The sequence below is a fragment of the Homarus americanus genome, unplaced genomic scaffold (genome assembly GCF_018991925.1).
Source record: "Homarus americanus isolate GMGI-L3 unplaced genomic scaffold, GMGI_Hamer_2.0 scaffold52806, whole genome shotgun sequence".
In the NCBI taxonomy this organism is placed as follows: Eukaryota; Metazoa; Arthropoda; class Malacostraca; order Decapoda; family Nephropidae; genus Homarus; species Homarus americanus.
The window spans coordinates 7,247,830-7,274,297 of NW_024720773.1; the positions used below are offsets into that span (position 1 = coordinate 7,247,830).

Genomic DNA, 26,468 nt, shown 5'->3' on the forward strand with positions numbered 1-26,468 from the left:
GGATTTTAGCAAATTGCCTCTAAACAGTTATTTTACGATTTAAATGTGATTTTCGCACGATACCCCACTTACTTTGCTTTTATCCTCTTCACCACTGATTACTCGTTAGCCGCTTGGGCGATCGGTCACGTCTCTGTTACGCACTGTTGGCAAGTACTGGGAGTGCTTGCTTACAAATATTGTTCCTGGTGCCTCTTTAGTTGTGTGATTCATAAGTGTGCCACCCCTATGGTGTTATAGTCTAAATAATCTGGATTAAAACTGCCGTGGGAAGACTAGACAAAAGCTGACACAGTTATGGTAAGCATAAAGGTGACAATTAAGGCTGGAAAGTAAATAACGTCACAAGAATCTTTTGAACAAACGCTTTTAAATATCAGGAAAATAGCTGGTGTGTGTTGATGCAAACTGTGAGTCTACTGTGTATGTATGTACAGTATATATAAGCGTGTATGCAGTTTCCTGTGAAACTTCCCCGACAGAATAAATGACTTGATATCAGTTTTGTGACAACCAAACATTATAGACAGTAAGCGAAGAAGAGCCAGTCCAGTGCATAACTAACAAATAATATTAGTTTGAAACTACCGTTGTCTACACACTATAATCTTAATCTGTCCACAGTAAAGTTGTTACTGTACATCTTATCGACTGCTATTACACTAGTATATTTAGAATTATTTCCATCCGAAAAAAAGCACTTGAGGCGTACGTTATTGTGTCCACTTCAGTAAGGGTAGGTTCACTTGGCATACGCTCCTCGCTGCCGTGTGGAGTCCGTGGGCAGATTCTGGTCTGTGTAGGCGGTACAAGGGGCCCAAAATTGAATTCACCGGCAGGGTTGGTAGACACTGGTAATGGTAGGGGTGGTAGGCTGTTAGGATTGGTAGTTACTAGTGTGTTAGGGGTGGACCGGGTGATAGGTGCTGGTAGTGGGGGATTGTAAATACTGGTAGTGGAGATTATAAGTACTGGTAGTGGTAAGGATGGTAGGTACTGCATTGGAGTCTAGTAGTAGTGGTAGGGGTGGTAGGTACGTACTAGAGTATGTTCTTATGTGTCATGATCAGTTCGTGTTTCACCAAGTTAACAACACACTGCTTGTCCACTGTCATATAGGCGTGAACGTAAACAGATTCAATATGTATAAAACCGTACACTATATTCTGTGAATACTGCAATAAACGTGAGCAATGATTTTTTGCTATTTAATTTCCAAAGGACGGGTGATGAATTGACACCATCTGCAAGGGGTTTTTTTATTTAATTTTTCTTATTAGACAAAAGGATGTACTGTATACCGTATTCTTAAAATTCGTAAAATACTGAACGTGCAGTGATGTTAGTCTAATGGTTTTCTATACTTGAATTATTTATAATTCCAACAAACTGCAAGGGAGAGTGATTTCAGTTGTTCATATGCAGGAACTTTTTGCCTCAATGTGGGAGGAAGGGCCGCACCCACCTCCAGCCCCCCTCTAGATCCGCCCTTCGCTTTTATTGTCATCGGCATTGTCCCTTCCCCCATGTCTCCCCCAACCTCCCTAGAATACGATTTCCACCCTAATTTGGCGCCGAAAATCAATACTTTGGCCGCTGGCGTAACCAAGTTCACCTCACGCCAATATTTCGCTCGCTAGACCAACACCTTCACCACCTCAGGCCTCAGATGTTACCAACTTAACACATACACTGTAGTTTATTTATTTTTTAGTCTCTTCTTGAATGCTAAGTTTGCCCTAAGCCTGTCAGTAAACTAAGAAGCCTACAAGACAACAGTACTGTACTGTAGTTCTAAGATGAATAATATCATATCTAAAATGTTATTTTTCGAACCTTCAGTTGTACTCATATTAAGTGTCATTAACTTGATACAGTATATCTTGTCAAGTGCCACAAGCTTAGTTCTAAACATTTTGTGCCAACGGCCGTGAACTTGATTCTAAACTTGTCAAATGTCAAATCTAGAATTGGCTCTAAGCATTTTGTCACATTTCATAACGTTGCTTCAAAATTTTGTATCATCAAACTTTTTACATCCTGTTGTGTCAAATTCAAATCTAAAAATATCGTCATCAACTTCGTCTTAAACACCCAGTGTCAAGTGTGACTTAGCTCAAAAATGTTTTCTTCATAATCTGTACATTCTGTTCACCTTATTTCTTGAGTTCTTGATTATCTCATTTGCACTTTCCTAACGTTCCCTGTCTTTGTGCTGACATTCAAGCAAGTGAGGTATTCAAAGTATTTTCAGCTGTTAGGCGTGCCAGGATTTAACCACGAGTAGAGGTGAACTTTAATGGTAGTTACACACTTCATTGTTGAGGCCAGACAAGCAACTTCCCCAATACTACTACTGTACATCACATCCACAACAAATACACTCTGTAAATTTGTACTTATAAACATTACTATCAAAGACTTTTCAGACCTTGACCAAGTGGAAAGCATTTGTGAGACGCTAAAGTGAATCACAAGTGGTATGTCCCTGAATTCCTAATTACATTCTTACTTTTGCATAACAATAATGCTTACTGTGGTGTGAATTGTGGGCTAATCAATGTATTTCATCTGCTGTACAACCATCAAACCTTTACCTAATAGAGGCAACCAGCTAGTAGAACCGAAATGCCATGGAGCCACATCATAGAATTACATTAAGGCATGGAAAAACTGTTCTTCTGGTACTGTACCCCTTTGTGCCATTATACAGTATACTGTATTGCTATCAATAAGCACATGCATGTACTGTATTATGGAATGAAGTAGTTTCTGTATTACATCAGTGAAGTCATAAATTACCTTATATATTCAGTTTCTATTCCACATTGATACAATACTACCACTGCACTTACGACCTCACAAAAGCCGTCTTATTATCCTTTTTATTATTTTAAGTACAGTATGTGTTAGATATGAATAACAATGGGAAAATATGTTAAAATACACCCACCAATTATATTGCTTCTAAATTCTACATTGCTATCCTGACGTAGAGCATCAGTTTATACATGTTGCGGGCATGTTCACAATTCCTGACAGTAAATGTGGCCCTCACTTACCTACGGCAGCATGTCTTCTCATACCAGGGGACAAGATTACAGTACTGGAGTCACAAATAAGCCATTACGCCCCGCAAGATGAATAGCCCACCTGCTTTCAACCCCCCTGCTTCCCACTTCCTAATTTTAACTTCTTGTATCTACAGAGCCATGATGTATTGTTCAACTATGACTACCAGTATACAGGCAGTCCCCGGGTTACGTACTAGTTCCGTTCCTATGGATGTTCTTAAGTAAAAAATGTACTTCAAGTTGAACCACATACCTTATGTACAGTTGCTGGCAACTTTTGCTGGCAACTGTACATACAATACAGTACCATACTAACCGAAAAATGTTTAAAATCTCACTATATCATAGCCTAAGTCCTTAATTACATATAAAATCACTTAAATTAAGAGAAAAGAAGAAATAGAATGACAAAATACAGTAAATGAAAGTACAAAATAAGTCATCAGGTAAATAAAATATGGTAAATATAAATTTTAACTTTAAGGGACCTCGTTCGTATCGGCGGATGTTCGTAAGTCAGACATATGTAAGCTGGGGACCTCCTGTGATGTATGAATGGTAATAAAAAAAATAAAAAATAAAAACATCAGTACATTACAGTATAGTTTATTAAGCCAAAGAAACAATGACTCGTGTTTCATTAGCCTTAAATTCTGACAAATGGAAATTCTGCACAAATTCACTTAAGTGAAAAGGTATATTTATATACTTATTTTTTTTTATAAAAATGAGTTTTATTTAACAAAAGATATACAATGGTTAAATATTACATAAAACAAACAGTAAAAAAATTTTCATGGGAAAATCCAGGCATTCAATCGGCAGTAATTTGGCTAATATGGACACTTCTCTCAAAACACAATATCATAGATCAAAACTTCTCCCCGACTTAAAAATAGCACATTAAAAAAGTTAAGCTGCGCTTCTATACTGTGAAAATTACTTACACAATCGCATGCATGCACTGCAGGTGCTCAGTACTATTTCCCCCCAATATTACAACTGTACTTTTCTTTTGAACATTTTGCAAAGCTACAAATCGTCTACTTACTCAATATCTAGCAGCTAATGATCCTTAACTTACATAACAATCCTACTACCTGGTACCCTCAACTTTTCAATAAATAGGACTGAAAAAAAAAAAACTATTTTGCAGAGGAGATCTCAGCAGATGTGCAGAAACTTCAATAATCCGTATAATACGTCGGTAAACTTTTACACAAACTTCAATTAAAACCACACAGCAACTTTATATCAATTATGGAACACCTGATAAGACCTCAACAGCAACTTCAACTTGGTTACATACACAGAAATAGACTACAAGATTACGAGAAACCCACGTGGGCGAGAACTAGGCCAAGACAATAAAGGCAAATATACGAGGTTCACACACTGCAGAAGGTTCACTGAGCACACAGCCATACTATTAAAAAACTTAATCTCATTAGTTTTGTCTGGGATCAAACATAACTCTCCCCCACATACTGGAGCCTTAATGAGTTACACTAGGAGGTCTCAAAGTTCTCAGCATAACTTTTCAGTTCAACTGAAAATTAAAGATATGTAATTATTATACCTCATTACCTGTGACTGTTAACATGTGGCAAAAGTTAGGTTTGGGACATTTACCAACTGAAGTAAACTTTCAATAATATGGCTAATTTCAATTATGGTGGCACAGCCTCCTTATCAGTCCTTCTCTTAGCTGCTCTAAGAACATGGTGAACTTGGGTATCAACTTATATTACTTCATGTACAGTGCAATAAGCTTAATCTGTATGTATTACAATTTAGTATATTACTAAAGCACAATTTCTTTGAAAAAGTTCACCGTAAAATTTTGTGCTGAACTACAAGCACAACTACAGGAATAAAATGAGGCTCTTAACACACCATCATTTTAAAACCATTAAATAATAATTAAAAACCTAAGAGTGCCTATCTATAAGATTTAGTCAACTTTCCTTCTTGAACAGAAGTGTAATAGAAAATGTCAAAATGGGTAATTACAGTATAGCTTTATCAATGACACTTTGTACAATCCCACATTACACAATTAATACTTCTAACGTGATTCACAGTATCTTTACCTAATGCTGTTAAAACTAACTCCAGTCTGACTTTCTTATTTCCACAACTTTATCTAGATCACTCCAAATAATGATACTAATAAATTAACTGTACTGTACATTCTTCTCTTCCATAATGACTTATCCTGGGCACTGGATAATTCTAATAAGAGAAAATATGTGATCACTGCTTAATCTTATAAATTAATCAATTTATCCTTCACTACCTCAGGTGGTGAAGGTTTAAATGAAGTCCACATACTACAATGGATAGTAATAAATATACTATCCAAGGATAGCAGTCCACATCCTACCCGTCGATAGTCATCCATATTTTGGCCAAAAAGAGCAGCCCATATACTGAGTTATCTTCAGATAGCCTCTCGAGTATGGTAAACCTTACTCATTATACACTACAGTATACCAACACCTCTGCTATCACATGGTGCTTATGAGAGTATAGTAATTAGTTCAAATGTCAAGTTTCTTGGTGTCGATGAATTTGTCAAATACAAAGGGAGGACACAACAAAGAAATACATTAAGATAGATGACTGTCATCATCATTATTGGATATCTTTTATTGTCTCTCTATTTCATATAGAAATGATATACCAATGACGTGCAAATCTTCTAATTGTCAATGAACTCTCATCCCAGGACCATCAGAGCAAAACATACTACAGTACCTGTACCATTAAGTGATATAACTTTATAGTGCTCACAATATTATAATTCTTCAGGTTTTAAGGACATGTCTGTAATCAAATGAACGGATTGAAGTATAAATACATATGTAATATATATAAACATATACCCTGTACACAAGTATACATACACATTAAAACATGTACGTATGTATATCTATGCACAAAAATATTTCCAATTTGATCAATACAAATAACAATGAAGTATATATTAATTGTGTAATCTATTATTAAATGCCTTAAACATGTTTCTAAAATTCAAAGGGGTGAAAAGGTAAACATAATCGTGGCCAGGAATTTTATCTCTTAGGTAGACACCATGGCACCCCCTCAGCCCTTGATGTTTGATAATGCACTGTACACGATGCAGAAGTGCAAATTAAATTAATGCAAATCAATCCTACCTTTCCTTTCAAATATATAAAAGAACTTTATCTGGGCAAGGGAATTGGACTGGGATTTATTTGGTCAAACCGTACTGTCCAGTCAGGTTTTATACTCCACACACACACAAACATTACAGAATGCATAGTACAGTACGCACACAGTATATCTGGTGCACAAAAATTTATCCGAATAACAACAAAGAAAAAATTTTCTTCTATATATATATAAAAAAGACAAACACATAAATTTATGTAAGGGGATGGAAGAGCACACAAAGGAGAACTAATGCCAGGGGGAATAAAACTGTGCATTGAAAGTCTATGGTGTTACATCTCCCAAACTTGAAAGATTTCTCTTCCATTAGTGTGGCACCTGAGAACTTAAATAAACTGCATATTAAGTTATTCTTCAACCACTTTTCATTTGTTTTAAGGAACATAATATCCACTATTCATTTGACTACAAAAACTAGGAGTCTGGAGGTTTTATCATAGTGGCATGTGGCTACAATGACCACAAAGTCCGAACCTGCTCCCACTGTGCATATGCATGTGGTGGTTGATATGGTTGTTGTTGGAACATTTTTGCCGTCTCCTGATAATCAAATGCTTTCTTCTCATTAGGCATGAGAGTATGGCTAGCATGACCATTATGGTGAGTTTTCTGAGGCAGGGACACAGGCATTTGTTTCACATACTCAGCATAGTCAATTCCCTTCCTCTCACTGTGAACAAACCTATGGCTGTTCAGATGACTTTCTTGTGTAAATCGTTTTCCACACTCAGGACATTCAAACCTTTTCTTCTCACTGTGTACAAACTGATGACTAATGAGGTGGGTTTCTTGTCTAAACCTCTTTCCACAGTCAGCACATCCATAGCTTTTTTCCTGGGTGTGGACAAACCTGTGGCTGTTTAGGTGGCTTTCCTGAGAAAATCTTTTCCCACAATCTTCACATTCAAATCTCTTCATGTCATTGTGCACAAACTTGTGCCCATTTACATGATTTTCTTGAGGCACTCGATTCCCCCATTCCTGACGTTCAAATTTTTTTTCAGCACTATGAACATACATATGACTGTTGAGATGGATCTCCTGGATGAACCGCTTACCACATTCTTCACACTCAAATCTTTTCTCCTCGGTGTGTACAACTCTATGGCTGCTCAAGTGACTTCTCTGAGAAAACTTTTTTCTACAGACCTCACATTCAAACCTTTTTTCTTCACTGTGCACAAACCTATGGCTGTTGAGGTGACTCTTGCGAGTATACCTCTTGCCACACACTTCACACTCAAACCTTTTCTCACTATGCACAACCATGTGGCTGTTCAGATGGCTCTCCATTGAGAATCTCTTTCCACAAATAAGACATTCAAACTTTTTCTCCACACTATGCACAAGCCTATGGCTGTTGAGGTGAATTTCCATCGTGAATCTTTTGCTACATGTAGGACACTCAAATTTCTTTTCCATGGTGTGTACAAGATGATGGCTGTTGAGATGTATTTCTAGTGCAAAGCGTTTACCACAGGTTCCACATTCAAAATTCTTTTCAACATTATGTGCATTCATGTGGCTGTTAAGGTGACTTTTCTGTAGAAACCGCTTCCCACATTTTTCACATTCAAATCTTTTCTCCTTGACATGCACAAGCATGTGACTTCTGAGATGTGTTTCCATTGTAAATCTCTTATTGCACAATTCACATTCAAATTTCTTTACTTGACTGTGAACGAGCATATGGCCATTAAGGTGACTTTCCATGGTGAATCGTTTGTCACACATTTCACACTTAAAATTTTTGTCAGCACTGTGGACGATCATATGACTGTCAAGATGACTTTCCATAGTAAACCTCTTGTTACACATCTCACACTCAAACCTTTTCACCTTTCTATGCCACACTATATGGTTATTAAGGTGACTCTCCTGAGCAAATCGTTTACTGCATTCATCGCACTCATATGGTTTCTCAGTTGTCTGCAACCACATTCCAATTTGGGGCACAAGATGCTGTGTCTGCTGCTGGGGTTGCTCCGGCACTGTCTGACTCGCTGTATGTGTTCTGGCTGGATACTGAGGAGGTGCTGCTTCCATTCTGGGATTTATTTATGTGTTGTTACAAAGCATCAATGAGCTCTTCTGCAGTGTTGATGTGTGACCTTATAATTCAATTCTGCCACACTGAGGAAGCATCAGAACAGCTATATGTCTCTCTGAAATTAAAAATATTTATTTATGGTAGATGGTGAAAGGTTGAACTTAATGAAAATATTCTATTAAACTATTCATCAGACATGCAAGTTTCCATTTAAATCCTAACAGTACAGTATTCACCTATCATAAAGGCACATATGGTAATACTGTATCCAACAACAACACCAGTACGGTACCTATCAAACTAGATACTGGACATTTTGCACAAATTTGTTTTGTTAATTATGTACAATATATTCCAGACAAATATGTCAGTCCTGTTTGTTTGACATTTACTGTAGTATTAACATTACAGTGAGGCAGGTGTGTGACTTTGTACAGGGGTCTCATAGGTCACACAAAGGAAAATTATTTACTTATTTATTATTTTCAGGTGAGAGAATCATAACAAACCAAAGAAGATGAGAGAAATTAACAATAGAGGAAAGTCAGGTTAATATTTATGTAGGGCAAGTCAGATGCTATACACCGATCAGTTGCCAAAGAATTTAATCAACAACTTCACATGCATGCACACTGATCACACAACTGCCCTCACATACAGTAATCAACATGCTTTGAAGTTGACAGTGAAACATTTGAAAATGTACTATGTATTTTCCCTACTGTTTGTGAGTTATGAGATACCCTGAACATTTTCGGCTCTGAAACCATACACTTGTTCATTGGCCCAAATTTTTATACAGTTGTCTCTAAATTTATATACTCTTATCAATTTCTTAATAAAATAACACAAAAAAGGTGTCCCTGAAAACAAAACCATATACAGCCACTCCCCGACTTACGACGGGGTTAGGGACCTAAATCCAGGTCGTAAGTCGAAAATGAGAAGATAATACATAGAAAATCTAAAATGGGTGTCTCTTTTTCTTCTCAGCACCACAAAACTCTCACTTTTAAGCATGCCAGTCATTTTAAAGGGCATTACAAACAAAAAAATTTTCAGTACACAGCGCAATCACTAACATCGGGACTCGAAAATACGTAATTTAAAAAAATTTTGGTACGACTGAGGCGGTCGAATGTCCGAGTGGTTGTAAGTCGAGTACCCGGTAGGTCGTAAGTCGAGGAGTAGCTGTACTGTACTGTAGTTTTTATCTATACAGCCTCTCCTCGACTTACGACACACAGTATTCGACTTACGACAACCCGGACATATGACGGCCATGGTCGTATAAAATATTTTTCACATTACGTATTTTCCAGTCCCAACGTTAGTGATCGCACTGTGTTTTGACAAAATTTTCGTTTGTAATTCCCTTTAAAATGGCTGGCAAGCTTAAAATTGAGAGTTTTGTGGTGCTGAGAAGAAAAAGAGACACCCATTTTAAAATTTCTATGTATTATTTTCGCCTTTTCGACTTACGACCTGGTCGTCGGGACGGAACCCCGTTGTAGGTCGATGAGAGGCTGTACTTAACCATGACAGTCAATGATCGGGTCACTTTAAACAGGTCATGGGAGGTTATACTGTATAAACATCTGGATCAATTAAGATGAGTCACCATAGTTTATTTCACCTGAAGATATGACACCACAGCTTATTTTACCCAAAGATTAACCACCCCAGCTTATTTAACTGGAAGATTACTCACCCTCCAGCTTATTTGACTGGAAGATTACTCACCCCCAGCTTATTTCACCTTAAGATTAACCACTAATGCTAACCTAACCCCATTATGTAGCATTAGCGTGGTTGATCTTTAAGTCAAATAAACTGGGGTGGCTTCAGGCAAAATAAGCTGGACTGTTTAACCCTCAGGTGATACACACATCTATTAAAATAACATAAGACATAATTCTTTCCAAGTTTCAATAAATCTAAATGCAATACAAATGAATAACAATTATTAGAATTTTGTTCATGGACCAATACTAAGAGAGACAACCACAGACAAGGGTGGCAATGCTGAATGAACTCTTGTCATAGTGTTGTATTATGTTGTCAAAAATAGTAAAAAATAAAATAAAAATAAAAATAAAAAATATTGTTTATAGAATTACATCACCCACGGCAATTAAACCATGAGCAAGTATCTAGTAAACACTGAAGCAAGTTATGTATGTCACATAACCTCATTGTGCACCACTGTCCAGCAGGGTCATCAATTTATTCACTGGTTACTACAGTCATCTCAAACACACCAAGTGTGTTAATGAAGCTCGCTATAACTTGCTTCAACTATACTAACACTATGAGCTATGAGAATACAAAATTTAAAAGTTTGTGAAAAATAACAAACACCAAACTACTCTTAACTACACTAATGAATTCAGTTTAATTCTATTTGTGTTTGGGTTAAGTTAGCTTGGTTCAGTCACATTTTGAATCACCTTTAGTTTAAGCACCTCAACTTATTTCACAAAATGATTAAACATCCTTATGCTACCTTGGGGGATTAGGGTGTCTAATCAATAGATAAAAAAAGCTGGGTGTCTAATCTTAATGATCCCATATTTTTCAAACAGTTTAATACTGTACTGTTATCCTTTGAGTTCTGTAGGTTGTACACTTTGTGCTCTTCCTCAGAGATACTTATCATATAATTATACAAGTTGAAATTAATTTTCTGAATCACTTTTTTCTTCAACAGCAATCTGTTTAATAATTTTGTATAAAAGTTTGATTAAAAAATACAAATAATAAAGCCCAATGAATTTGAATTCACTAACAAAAGAGCAAGTAGGCAGTGGCTTTCATCCCTTCAAGCGAATCATCAAACACGAGGCTGAACCAACATGATGGTATACGATAATTTTATTGAACAAGTATCTATTTATCTGATGTGAGCAAGTGACACCCTTACGCTAACACCGGGGCAGCAAATAGCCACATTTCAAATTGAATTTTAATGCCAGATCTACTTATTTTTGCTAAGTAAAACTTTTAATATAATTTTTGTATTCCTCACATATGATTGGTAAGAAATTTTACGGAAAGTATATTTCATATTCTACACAGTACTTCAGGCAGTCTTTGTTAATGTCACAATGTGCTGAAGACACAGAAGCCAAGGCCTTCCTGCTGCTTGATAAGTATAATTGGTAATTTATTATTTGTATATTCATCATCAACAACCCAAGAATAATGATGGTTTAGTGGCCTTACTGTTCTTAACATCTTATCTGTTCAGTTACAAATTTTGTATGAAGAAAACACTAAAACCTCTAATGTAACAATACTATACAAAGAAACTACATAATTACTGTTAAGACGTTATAAGAATTAAGTAAATAAGGAACAGAAATACTGTAATGGTCTCACTGATGATTTCCTCTATTGTTTTACCCATCTACACATGTATAATAATTTATACAGGTATGTTGATGTTATCTGAGTCAAAGGAAGAACATTTCTGAAAGCTTGATACTAGTGATAGAAAAATATTATGTAAAGTGTTGTGTATCGATAATGTGTGTGTGGACGTTATTCAGTACAGGTCGTTTACCTCTATTTTTGCCACACTTCCACCTCTACTTTTATCAATTTAACATCCACTATAAAGACACAAAAATAACGCAGACGATAGTGAGAGAGGGGGAATTTGAGTACAGATTGTGGGAAAAATACCCCCAACTACCATTAAATTCATTTTCGGCAGCCTTACTACCTGCCACCATAATCGAATTCGTGTGAACACCCTAACATCATTCTTTATACACTTCCTACCTCACTCCCATATTAAAACAACCCTCACGGTGTAGATATGATGGGAAATAAGCCAACAACTCACCTCAGTGTGTGGTCACTTGAGAAAAAACAGGCAGAGGCGTCCATATCTGCGAGGGAAGCGTAATGGTCTATGGCGTCGTTTTTGTTGTGGTAGAGAAAGGCGTTTCCTGTGGCGGCTGATCCTCTTCCTCCCTCTACCGTGTCTCTCCTCCTCTCTACCTCTCTTTACAATCTATCTCACATTTTACGATTTGCCAGGCCGTATTGTGGTATTAAGTGTGGCTTTCATAATTTTGTTTAAGTGAGCTCCAGTGGCAAAGGGAAACGTTGATTAATATTCCCCAGCCGAGTAACAGTTAACCTCTCAACCGCCCAAAATTCCCTTCAGCTGTATCATTAAATTTACTGTTAAAATTAAAGCTAAACAATATTTCCAAATAACACAAAACTTTTAAATATTGTTGAAGAAATGTTCGTATTGGTTGTAGAAAATTAGAGTATTGTTAAGAATACACTTATTCTGGCAACATATTCATAGAAAACGAAATAGTTCTAAACTTAAAGGCAAGACGCAAATAAAATAATCCATTAAACAATGAAAACTTGTACTGAATGGATAAGTTTATTTATGAAAAGCACTTTATCTGGTGGTATATACTCCCATTTATCTTCTATCCAGATTCATTGTAGGCATCACGGATTTGATTTTGATCTACTTGTCCTGATTCTGTGAGTTATCTGGTATAAACTTAGTTTCTTAACTCTGTTCTTCCAGCTAACAGGAGAAGGTTTCTACACCGATAAACGGTTGGTTCTTTATCCCAAGGGACTTACCTTTGCTCCTCCAGATTAATAAAGGACAGTATTTATTGTCCATCTCGGGTGATGTGAAATAGAGGTGACCAGAAGACACGGATGGAGCCATACCCAAATTTCTACATTCTTTAAACTAAAACTGGAGTTTGTTGATATTTAGGATGAGTTTAATTATGCTTAGTTTGGTATGCTGGAAGACTAGAAGGAAGCCCCCCCCTAACAAATTATTATTTGGATTAAATCCTTTAAGTTTATTTTGGTTAAATCAAGTTCTTAAAGCAAGTAAATAAGATCCACGACTACGGTATACAGATGGTCCTCGATAACACTGCGTACTCCTGCACGAGCTAGTAGAACGTTTGCTCTCAACTGACGAAGACCGGACCACTGAGCACTGATTAACACACCCCTACTGTCCTGATGATGGTGACTTCGGCCTCAAGTAGGATTTATATTGTGACGAGCCTGCTGATCAACACGTTGTATTCTTTGTATTTAGACACACACTTAAAGCAGGAGTACATATTTGGTGCTTATTGCTTTTAGGGGACTTCCGCGTCAATTGTTTAGACTATAACACTAATTATTGTCTTTAATTACACCATAAAAGAGTTACATTCAGCAGTCAAATTGCTACTTTAATTATCAGAAGGATACCATATAATGTTTTCCTTGCTAATCACAGAATGCTGTTACTAACATCTAACGAATAATTTTTGTTCAGTTGAAATTACCTGCTGTCTATTTTTGAAGTTATTCAGAAGTGTATAAACTTTCCCAAATAAACTACTGACACAACTGGGGGAAGGGGAGAAACACCAGATTTAACTAAGTCTTCCATTCAATGATAACAGAAAACGAATAATCTTCAGTGTTGCCATAATTGATATAAGACTATACTTTCGCAAAGGTGAAGTGAAAGCTTACGAAATTTATTCAACCACATTACAACGTTTCTTCGATAATATGAAGTTTTATCGGAAAAAATTATTTGACAGTCTGCCAGAAATAACGTCTACACACACAGAAAACGAGAGATAAAATGATGTAACTGTTATTCAGGATTTTATCCGTTACTCTTTGTTGTGAAAATATATTCCTCTTTTTTGTATTTTATCTGTATTATAAGTAAATTTTCCTAAAGGGAAAATTATCAATATAGAATTATATTATTTAGACAGTGTTGATATTCACAAAAAGATAAATTAATAGGAATCATTTGGCGTAAATTTACTAAATATACATTACTGAAAACTGTAGTGGCCTTACCGATCGCTCCTTCTTAACCAATCAACTCTTAGAAGCTCGAATATCCTTCTCGGGAGTTGGCGACGCTGCTCTGCGGTGCGTGGCGTCACTACAGTTACTGTCGCCTCAACAACAACCTACAATTCAGGGGGCTCACTCTCCCTTATAAATCCATAAATATTCATCATGTACATTTCTCAATAATTACATCATTTGGAATTACTGTAACAAAATATGTTGTAAAAATTTCATATCAAAACTGTCTATTTCATTAAACATAATAGATAATATCATTACATTAAAAAATATCGCAAGAAAAGGATCGTTCTGCCTGTATCCATTTACCTTGCAGGGAAACGATAATAGACAAAGCTGAACTTCTCCTATATATCATTCCACGCTTGACATCGTTGTGACTTTTAGAGATCAAATTTATATTGGTTGGTGGACCAATATGTTCTCTTACCCTTATTTTCCTCAATCTTAATTTGTTACTTTTTATCGTGTTTGTCACAGTTATGAGACTGTGGTCCCTGTGATAATAAAATGGCAGTCCTAAGTAATTATTTGTAGTGTAATTGGTAATTTGGTTTGATCCAGAAACACTCACTGTGTGTTCATTGTTTCCATTTACAAGTTTTGTACACACCCTGTAAATGATTCCTCATTCCTGGCTTTTTTCTGTTGACCATCCCTATATCATTTTAGTTCAATTCAATTCAATTTCAATTGTTTATTCCTTGATAGAGGAAGCGGGATCCTAGTGCTGTCACTAGGTACCCCTGTACAATGACACCAGAAGCATCTGGCAAGTGTGACAAGTATATACAGTATAAATATTATAAAGGGGCTTACTAAAGCCTAAGGAAGGAAGGATATTCCTTTAACACATAATCAATATTATTTACAAAATATCTGGCCAGTATGGGGAGGATCATCGTGTCTCCGTCAGGGGGTCGTGGAGTGGTGGTCCAGCAGGCGTCACGGAAGTGTTGTGTGTGGGGACATCTTAGGAGGTAGGGGACAAGGGTTTTGCTGTCGGGTCTTCTGCATAATGCACAAGAGCGTTGCTCAGGGGATGTGGGGATACCAATCTCTCAAGCAAACTCATACCCAATGATGATACGGGCAGCAATCACATCCCCTTTCCGCGACCCTTTCCCGAAGACGTACGAGAGGTTCATTTTAGTTCTCTGTCCCTTTTGTCCCTCCCCCTTGCTGTTGATTCCCCTTTCTTTTATTCTCTCTCTGTAGTTTGTATGAAGTACATAATACACTACACATTGTGATTACAGTATTACTGACTTTGATACTTTATGAATGTATGTCTGTACCTGTATTTGGAAAACTACAATAGTTCTACATTGTGCTGTACACTGCTGAATGTGTAATAATATACTTTGTTAGTTATAATTTTTCATAGAGCAATTGTGTTGGTCTAAACTCCACAATTCAGATGGACTTGACTGTCTGTCCATTTTCTTGAAATATTCTGGAGGCGGCAACTCCTGAAATCCCCTAGTATCAGGTTCAAATTTATCATTTCACCACTTATCAGGTTTCTAGCCATTCAGGTGGTTGGTCTGTTCTTTGTTATAGTCATGTACTTTATGAACTTTATTGCCCAGTGTTAGTACAGGAGGAAACCAGAGTTACTGGAGAAAACCTGCAATATTTGGTAAGGTCACATGTGTCCTGGGTTAAGACTTGAACCACACCCACAGTGGTGAGAGATATGTGCATGACCACTGTGCTCTACCACCAACAGCTTTAGCACATGCACTGTATTATGAAATAAAATGAGAATCCTGTACATTAAAACAAATTGTGGTTTATATACTTGTATAAAGTATTCTACTTTATATGTTTGTACTTATATCCATGTTGTATGGTACAGTACATTTAGTATGTCTACTTCAGTGTATGTATTATATTGTACATTTATACACTCATAGTACTATAAGAAATATGTTGTTTTTGTCTCAGGTTAAAGAAGCCACAAGTTCAGAAAATTGTCAAAGCAAACTTTTTTGGAACAAGAGTTGTGAACTGTTGGAACAACCTGCCAGTGTTGTGACAGCTCCGAGTATGAGCTCATTTAAGACCAGACTTGACCAACACTGGCACAGGTTCAGATACATTCTAGAGCCAGTACATGCCCAATACTGTACTACTTGCCAACAGTGTGTAACAGAGATGTAACCAAATGTCCAAGTGGCTAACAGGCTGATCAGTGAAGAGAATAAAGTACAGTAAATACACAGTAAAGTACATACTCCGGTGTGGTACAGGTTACTCCTGTAATTTGCTTACAGTACCATGTTATATGGTAACAGAATAAAACTGCTATTTATCAAACTTTCTTGAGATATTTTAATAAAATCATGAAAATTTCCATAAATAATAATAATAATACAAAAATAAAAATAGTATTAATATTGCAATAGAAATACAGTATTAAAATAAAAAGAAGAAAATTCCATATATATACGACATTATAGTTCATGATTGATATTCACTTCCAGTAACATCCATAGTAGGAGCAGCAGCATTTGTTTATACTGTACTGTACTAGGTCACATTACTACTGTTACATACCAACACATAATTAATACACTTTACCCAGACTCTAAACTCTAAAAAAGTACATCCTCTTTGCTGAAGCTTCTCCTACAACCAATCTACCTCACACAACTATAAACAGTATGTTTCCAAAATATAAAATGTGTTATACCAAAAAATATAAAAAATAAATTTTGCATTAGTGGAATGCTGAATTGCAATATCACATATTACTCAGGGTAGTTTTTGATAATCCTTCCACACACACATAATGCATAAAGATCTTACATCTGGAAGAGATTTTAGAAAAAATTTCTAACTTTACAGTCACACAGAATGCATAAAAAACTCAAATATGGAATGGATAGGAATTTAAGGAGTCTATTCAGATCGCAGCATGAATCAGCAGCACGTGTTATGATCACCCTTTCAAAAAACCAACGCTCTAAACACATACATTACACCAACTGAAAAAATATTAATCAGCACAATTTGTGTCATTTACTTTTACTTTTATCATAAAATCCCTGACAGATCCCACATCAGGAGGGCACTAATGAGGTCTTTGTATCTTACCTATGAAGCCTCACCCTGTCCAAAGCTGAACAGTCAGTTGAGATGTTTATACAGCCCACCAGAGAGCAATTAAGTTCCTTTGAGGCTATTTCTTTTCCCTCGAGTTACTTTGCATATTTTATACCCATCATGCACCTGTCTATCATTAACAACCTGACCCACCTTGATCTAAGATACTTAATTAACTAGCTGTAGAATTATTGCTGCAGATCTGAAAGATTCCAAAGATGTACAGACAGCATATAGGTTTACACTATAGCCTTCAACACTATTCACACATAAAACTTGCTCAAACAAAATATATCAGATGTTGATGTTTGAAGCAAAGCCTCTCCAAAGGAATGTGTGCTTTTCACATTTTTCACAGTACTAAAATAAGCTACATTCTACCAGCACTGTACGTGTATAAAATGACACAAACAACTGTATATAATGGAAGATTTGAGGTGCTGTGTTTTTGTGACGATTATTTTGATCTTGTATTCCTATTTTTGATGTGGTTACAATTGTGAAGGATCTGTATTACAGTGAAAATTAATCAGAGTGAGTTATAACAGTCAATATTAAGAGCTCCACTTGTATCAACATGAAAAACATTGTAGTACTAACAGATAGTATATTTGACATGTGGCAAAGCTGATATACTCAATTACATCAGACAAGAACAAATTATAGAGCAATACATCATCGTTCTATATCATTTCAGTATGTACCTGAGAACATAAAATTCATAACAGCTACAATCCTCAATAATAGACACTTCTGGAATAAGGCATTATGTTGCATATTTGTGGAGACCAAATCCTTCAGTTACATAACCACTAGTTTTAGACACATCACACAAAACATTTGTACAGTATGTAACAACACAATACTGTACATCATATAAAAACCCTCAGGTGTTCATTGTCTGCATTTGAAAGCTCTAACTTAATCACTATAAAGGTTATACTAATGTGACTTTTACATTACTGTATAAGCTGTAAGCCATGTTACCTCAAACTGAATAAAAAGCATATTTACAACATAAAATAAAAATGCAGTCCTTAGATATATAATATAGATGATTAAAATATTTCCATTATTTTACTGCAACCTAAAAATAATGTGCAAACTACCAAACATTATTGGCATTTAATCTTCCAGCATACAATTTAACCAAAGATGAGAACTTTTATCGAGAAATGGTTGTACACTGTTTCTGTGCACACTGGCTGGTGAGAACCAATCTAAAAAATTTTGTTAACTGATGGTCATGTGTTAACTTAGTTGTGTTCACCCTAAGAGTTCACATCTTGTTAAGTGAGAAACTTACACTCTATTGTCCACAAGACACTGTACACGTTACAATAATCAAAGTACAGTAATTATCATTATTGTTATGAGCATCAAGTGTGTGAATGCTTAATAACTCTGAAACACAAGCATAAACTAAAATACAGACAGACTGCAGATGAATGGCATGGGTGATGGCAGTACCTGCCAATCAAATTCAGGGATCGAGGATACAAAGCCGGGATCATTAAGGTGTTGCTTAACCATTTCACTGCATCATGAGATTTCAAAATGTTTCTCAAAAAGAGTTATTTCTCCATCAAAAAATGTAAATGTTCATAGGAACTTTTTAATGACTTGTTTAATATGGGGAATGTAACCAATAAGTTGGAGAAAAATTTAATGTAAATATTCTTGTCAAATATATTCAGCTTGGGTAAATAAAACCCAGAAAACAGCAGATACTGTACTTGTGGTGCTGCCCTCATCTGCTTCCCACTCATAATGTTGAACAAGCTGGAATGGGAGAGGAGAAAAATATACCACAGGTGAAACAGTGACAGATGGCAGCACCTCCTAGGTACCCACAGGCAAATTGTGGCCTGAGACTAGTTGTGGGACAGTGTGAGCTGTTTATTTATTTATTTATTTTTTGTGGTTGTTGCAGACAAGGAAAATTATTTTGTGTCCACAGACACAAATTCTGCAGCAAATGGGTTAATGATATATGACCTACTTAATCATTATAAAACATGTGACAATATTGTACTGTACTTCTGTTAAGAACATAATACTGTACTGTACAGGTACTGTATTGTGTTCATTAACTTGTCCTTTTATGCTACAAATATCATAGAGGAATATTTTTCATCTTGATAAAATAATAATTAAATGTATCTAAACAACAGAGGAAACGTTGTTTAATCACTGTTGAAGAAATAAATGTACCAAACTTGAAGTGTATCCCTATCACTAAATGGCCAAAACTCATCATTAAGATGAAATATTTTGATCAACACAGCTCTGAGCGCAGCTTCCCTGCTATGATTGTTGTTGGTTATTTTGTTTTAGCTTAAAGGGCTTCAACAGCTGAGGTTATATAAAGCACCAATACACTGGGCCTTAGTTTCTAAATATGAGTTACATCTAAAAAATATTATTTATTCAGCACTAGAAGTTAATAATTGTACCACTTATCAGCTGTTCTGGCAGTTGGTCTAGTCTTTATTATGAACTTTATTGTTCAGGTTCTTGAACAATCCTAAAACACATACTGTATTACCTTGTGTCTCTAAATGGAATCATTTCTATAATTACGACAATATATTACAAACAAAAGTTCACACTGAAGTTTCCAAAGATCAAAACTGATGACACAAGTTCCCTGTAGCCCAATAGTGACAACCCAACAGCTGAGAAGACCCTTAACATTACTGTGGAGTTGAGGTAAACAAAGGGAGTTCTTGCCCTATATGTTATACTGTACACTTTGTTTCAAGGTGTACATATTGTATATTAATCTCTGTTCTCACCTTTAGAAATAGAGTCATTAGTAACATAAAATTCTCAGTGCTACTTACATAAATGTTCACCCGACATTTTAACACGTACAGTAATAAAAATGTAAATACAATCCTTACTGAACTTAAATAAAAGAAATTACTACTTTACTGACATAGTACAGAAAAAAATCATTTTGACTTGGGTATAGAGTTAAATCCTTTAAAATGGCACCTGTCCAGAAAAGTACCTTCAACAGGTAATAGTAAATAATTACTGTATCTCTTTTTAATGATACAGTCCTACTGTAATATACAGATAATAAACAGTATTAAAATATACAAAGGTGTATTTTTTGTTGTATATTGATTCTCTCCTTAGGCCCATGTGGCTGTATTATCACTTGAAATTTTTAACTTAATTACAGTCTACAATGAACTGTAATCTGAGATCCAATTTACATGCAGCTGATTCTTGGAATAAATACTTATTATTATTACCTCTGTTATAATTACAGGTATGTTAATCTATGAACTGTAGAGGACAGTTTACAGCTGACTTGGCTTGGTCCACTTGTATGAGCCGTAGTACATGAAGTTATTTTCAGCGAGCATCTTGTCTGCCTCCACGGGTCCTCTGGAGCCATACTTGTAAGAGATGGGCTTAGGTTTCTCCTGTTCAATCTTGTGCAACAAAGGTGTGAAGATTCGCCAAGCTTCTGCCAGTTCATCACTCCTGTCAATGTAATATAAGCAAGATAAAATATCTATTATATTAGTATTTCATTATAAAATTACAAGATCAAATATTAACTTTTTACTTTTACTTTTATCCTATTCGCCACTAATTGGCTTGTAAGCCACTTGGGTGATCGGCCACGTCTCTGTTATGCACTGTTGGTAAGTACTGGGCATGCACTGTACAGTACTGGAATTGCCAACAGTGCATAACAGAGACATAGTGTTCAATAATTTTTTAACAGTGAAAATACAATGCTTGGGATTTAAAGTGGTAACTTTTTTTTTTCAATGGTATACAGTATTTTCAAATTTAAATTATTTCATAGTGTCAACATCTGGTAAAAATGCTTTAGAAACTTTTGCTCAAGGAAGCAAAAATATGTTTATGTAAAAATTAAAAAGTTACTGTTGAGTGTTTAGGTAGTATACAGTACCTGACAAAGTGCATTTGTGATCCACAGAACACATCCAGGATGAGCCTCTCATAGGCATCTGGCAGCTTGGCACCTTTGTAGCGGGCTCCATAAGTCAGGTCCAGCTCTGTCTCTTCCAACCCAAATGACATGCCTGGGGTCTTGGTCATCACCTGAGGAAATACACTAGTTAAGCACACTGTATGTTATAATCTCAGTCGGGCAGTGTACAGTGTGCATGTCTGACTTGTTAAAACTTACAGTACGTATAAGAACCATAAATAAGTTACAAAAATACCTCTTCTAATTGACTGATCTCTTACCTTGAAAGTCCATATTCATTGACTATTAACCTTGCAACAGCCAACCTCCCCCAGTACTGACCTTAGAATAAATAGCTTCTCCTGGCTGGACACGGATGACCAGCTCATTCCTCTTGCTCTGGCCATGGAAGATGTCCCCGGCTACGTCACGGTACTGAATCCTCACCTCAGCCTTACGTTCATTCAACGCCTTTCCTGCAACAAGTCAAAATTTAGTTAATCTATTCTGAAATATTGGTGGAAAGATGAAGTTTTAGTGTACTGTACTGTACACAAACTGCAGCTAGTGACTGTTATGTGGGTTAGTACAGTGTCTTAAAATAATTCTGATGAGTATAGAATAAATGAGTGTGTAAACTACTGTATACTTAACCAAGTCCTCTCCACCCATGCAGTACAATACGATCAACCTATTTTATATACAGTAAAGTATATGTGAAATAAGACAAATATTTTAAAAGCATAATCAATACTGTATTGATTATGATAATGAGGTATGTTATACAATATACTGTACATGTATACATTATATTATTATGTTTTAGTTTTACAACATTCATTATACTATTTCCCAACTTGGGCAGGTGTCACTAGCACATGACATAGCACTAGTGTAAAAAAAAAAAAAAAAAAAAAAAAATATATATATATACAGTATAAAATAAATATGCTTCTCACTCCTCAAAATTTCATAAATCACGCCCAACAATTTTTCCTGCACAGACACAACTTTTATCATCCATGAGTTATTGTACCTTCTTGTGAAATACTTTAACTTATAGTGATGAAAGACTAACAAAAATACATACATACATAATATCAAGACATGTAGCTAATATTATCGGTGTCTGAGGCTTCAATGTTAACAACCATCCAATAACATCAGTCATAATAAGTACAGCACTACACCCACCCAACAACCCCCCACTCTCTTGGGTAACCTGGCATCTGGATTTCCTTGACCAGAGGAGAGTTGCACCACCTCCACAAGTTCAGTGTCTGCGCATGAGAATACAAACAATTACCCCAAACTGACTTGTAACACACATACCCCTGGAGATATATACTGTAGTAAATGTACATAAATCAAACGGCTTGAAAATATGATCAGGTAAAATGATTAAAACATGAAAAAAGGCTCACATAAATTCAATGTTCTACTATATGCTGGATGAGACAGACAGACATACATAATTTTATTCAAAGGATCTTCAGCAGTAAATTCAGTAAAATAAGACGTCAAGGCCTTAACTGGATCATCCAATATTACTAACCTTGATCAACAATTTCTCCCAGATAGTGTAGTGAACTGTTACCAATGTGTGTGACCTTTACGTGAGGCTGGTCTAGACCTTGCTCATCGTGTATGTGTATGTATGTGTGTGTGTGTGTGTGTGTGTGTCGGATGCCCACGTTCACCCGCGGGGCATCACAACACTCACTGCCCATCACACCCACCCCCAACTTTCACGCTCACGCCCATATGCTGATGAGGCCCCCACCCACCTGTGCCACCACGCCCGTCTACACCACACCCATAGCCAACATGATTCACAAACTCTCTCCACCACCCACAATGAACCAGCCTTTCCATGAATGAATTAAGGTACCCACTTAGCATATGCAAATTACACACGTTATTCCGTAATGTTATACTGATTATGAGTTGTTATTCATTATAAAGTGGGAAAGTTCATTGAGAAATAATCAGAAAACAAATTAAAAACATTTCTTCAGGTTGCTACAAGGTAACAATGTCTTAATGAGGTTTGGTGAAGTATAAATTGACTTATATATAACCACTACAGTTGTATCTTAACTTAGAATGGAAATATGTAAAGTATGTACCTAGAAATTTGAATAACCTGATAGTACAAAAACAAATTCAGGTCAAAACTACAGGTACAGTATATAAAACCCACTTGCTGTCAGTAATCTCCCAGCCTTGACAATAATTTCCCAGCATTGACAGTAATTTCCCAGCCTTGACAGTAATTTCCCAGCCTTGACAGTAATTTCCCAGCATTGACATTAATTTCCCAGCATTGACATTAATTTCCCAGCCTTAGCATTAATTTCCCAGCCTTGACATTAATCTCCATGTGGTAACGGATATAAAAAAAAAACCCTGTAGATTCTAGGCCAAGAAACTGATTTAGAGTTAAATTATCAATACAGGTACAAGTGAAGGTATAAGAACGTGACCCAAAATATCAAACACAGACCAGTTTAGATTAGGTTAAGTGAACATTCGGGTATTTAATCATATAAGTTAAAATAAGCTCGGGGTGGTTAATCTTCATGTGAGCCTAAATAAATATTAAAAATAAACCTTAACAACAAAATAAATATTAATAGTAGTTTTAACCCATTTAGTGAGATGGACATAATCAAAAGTGACACGATACCTGAATGGGGATATTTATTAACCCACCTCTCTCTCTCTATCTCTCTATGTTGGATAAAATCTTCTGGTATTGTCAAAATGGCGAATTTTAGGTTAGGTTAGGTTAGGTTAGGTTAGGTTAGGTTAGGTTAGGTTAAGTTAGGTTGAAATTATGTTTTTCCAATGGTTTATTTCAAGTTCCAAGTAGGTGGAAGTAAAAAATATTAAACATGGCGTCCTACATGTGAGGGGCTAAAGGGTTGAAACTTGAACGAGAGGAAGAGGTGTATGGTAATCCAGGTAGTTGAGAGCACAGTGAACCTCTCCACGTTGGGGTAATTATATAGTATTTGGGGGTGGACCACGATGAGCTCCCCCGGGCCACCTGACCACCCACTCACCCACGCCCCAACCTCACCACCCACGCCCAACCACGCCACCCACGCCCAACCTCGCCAATCAACACCCACATCCGTCCAGCCCTGCCAATCCACCCTCACACACACAACCCCCATCCACATCCACACACACACACACACATGTTGGGAGGGAAGGAAGGGACGGGGAGAGGGAAGGGAAGGAGGGGAGAGGGAAGGAAGGGAGAGGGATGAGAAGGGAGGAAATGGAAAGGAGGGGAATGAAAGATAACGAGTAAATACAGTGAGGGAATGAGAGGGGAAATAAGGGAGAGCAAGGGAGGGTATACAGGGAAGCAGGGAGGGCGTGGTGGTAAGGGAGTGAGTGGGGGAGGGAGAGAGAAAGCTGGCCAGTCGGTGAGTGACCCAAGTAACTCTGGCCAACCATTTCAGCTCCCGACTACAGTACACAAAGCTTCACACCAGACCAATAGTTGACACCTACAGTACAATAATATAAACACCATGTTATTGTTTACTTATATAACCCATCTCTCTTAAATGAACAAAAGGTTAATGTTTATAAATTTAACATCTAAAACAATATAAATCCCTCATGCGTACTGTACATCCATTAATCAGATCAGGAGAGGCGGAAAAGAGACTGATTTTTACCTTACACCAGTCATAGAGATACACTATAATAACTGTATTTCCAGATTACAGTTAATATATCTTTTATTTTATTGATATTACATAGGGATATTACTGTAGCTACCTGTACTTTATTAATTTATTGTATTTCTGGAGAGAGTTTGAGAGATTGTGAAAGTTTCCGTGTTGCGTAAACTCAGATGTCATTATATATATACAAGTTGAGTAGCCGCGCCTCATCCCCACCCCACACCCACCTTCTCCCCCTTCCTCGTACTGCCACACCCTCTCTAACCTAACCTAACCTCCACCTAACCCCCACTTGCAACCTAGCCTCACCTGGATTCAACCGCCACATACTTAAAACCCCGAACAGGTGAGTACACTAATGTTTACCTGGGCATCAGAAAAACCTACCCCGTCCGATTCCCTAGTTCGTGGCTCCGTCTTCAAGTCCTAAGTCACTCAGTTGCTTCTATCGTCTGTTCGTGTTACTTTACTGTTACTTTTGAGAGAGAGAGAGAGAGAGAGAGAGAGAGAGAGAGAGAGGCGAACATCAATATGCCCATATAAACAGATTAGTGAGGGGAAGGCAGAGAAGAGAGAAAAAAGGGGAAGCTATTAAAACAGGGAAGGTAAGGGAATGAAGAGGAGGAGGAGGAGAAAGAGAAGCAGGAAGAGGAGATGGAGGAGGAAGAAAAAAGAAGGAAAAAGAGAGAAACGAACGTGATAGTGATAACACGTCAATAATGTCTTTATTTACCTGCCATTCCTGGAACACACACACACACACAAACACACACACACACACACACACACACAACCTTGGAGTTACTATTCACTGATTTACTTTCTAAACAAAACAGCTGTACCAAACGCTGTTACTAGTCTTATTTCAAGTTACACTATGAGTTAAATGGTGTATGTATGTATTGTATGTATGTATGTATGTAAGTATGTTATATATGTATGTATGTATGTATGTATGTATGTATGTATGTATGTCTTAAATGTTATTGGTTTTTAGTGAATTTTTAATATCTTTTTAAAACAGCTAAGATAACAATGAGGTGTCTGTAGGAGTTATTATTATTATTATTATTATTATTATTATTATTATTATTATTGCACGCAGAAGTATTTGGCGGTTTTTAAATAAGCGAAAATTAATCCTAAAACCACCTTAATTTCGCGTTCACCGGATTACCAAAACTATAATACCTTTGTTAGTAGTTTAAATTGATAATAACAAATAAATTATAGATTAAATTGATAATAACAAATAAATTAATAAGTAACTGGCACTAAAATTACCATATATATCTTTATGAAGTATTGTAAATCGATAATTACAATGTACTACTTGTGTTGAGTCTTACAGAGCAGTACATGTTGAGATGGGTGGTGGTGGGGGTAAGTTGGTGAGGAAGACTTATAGCCTAGGTGGTGTGAGGCAAGACCAGGGGGGGGAGGTGTTGCAAGGTGTG

The 26,468-nt window shown here is 36.4% G+C and overlaps 2 protein-coding genes across 3 annotated transcripts in view; both read right to left on the reverse strand.

Moving 5' to 3' along the window:
* Positions 1-4,205: 4,205 nt before the first annotated feature.
* Positions 4,206-12,512, reverse strand: LOC121860972 (zinc finger protein OZF-like). The gene is made up of 2 exons (XM_042358391.1): positions 12,194-12,512; positions 4,206-8,458 (listed from the first exon to the last, which is right to left on the reverse strand). The coding sequence occupies exon 2, from the start codon at positions 8,337-8,339 to the stop codon at positions 6,744-6,746; it is 1,596 nt and encodes a 531-aa protein (XP_042214325.1). The 5' UTR covers positions 8,340-8,458; positions 12,194-12,512; the 3' UTR covers positions 4,206-6,743.
* A 4,033-nt stretch (positions 12,513-16,545) lies between these two features.
* LOC121860973 (glucose-6-phosphate 1-dehydrogenase-like) overlaps positions 16,546-26,468 on the reverse strand; it is a 30,164-nt gene continuing 20,241 nt past the window's right edge. Inside the window, exons 4-7 of one of the 2 annotated variants that reach the window (XM_042358393.1) lie at positions 21,647-21,780; positions 21,284-21,435; positions 20,610-20,844; positions 16,546-19,125 (exon numbers count right to left, since the gene is read on the reverse strand). In XM_042358393.1, the coding sequence (XP_042214327.1) occupies positions 20,658-20,844; positions 21,284-21,435; positions 21,647-21,780 (473 nt within the window). In that variant the 3' untranslated portion in view covers positions 16,546-19,125; positions 20,610-20,657. Of the gene's footprint in view, positions 20,845-21,283; positions 21,436-21,646; positions 21,781-26,468 lie in introns of both variants that reach the window. The other variant, XM_042358392.1, reaches the window with a different exon arrangement.

Bases quoted from the DNA above. Each gene is read 5' to 3' on its own strand.
- LOC121860972 (XM_042358391.1), bottom strand. From the start codon at position 8,339: ATGGAAGCAGCACCTCCTCAGTATCCAGCCAGAACACATACAGCGAGT.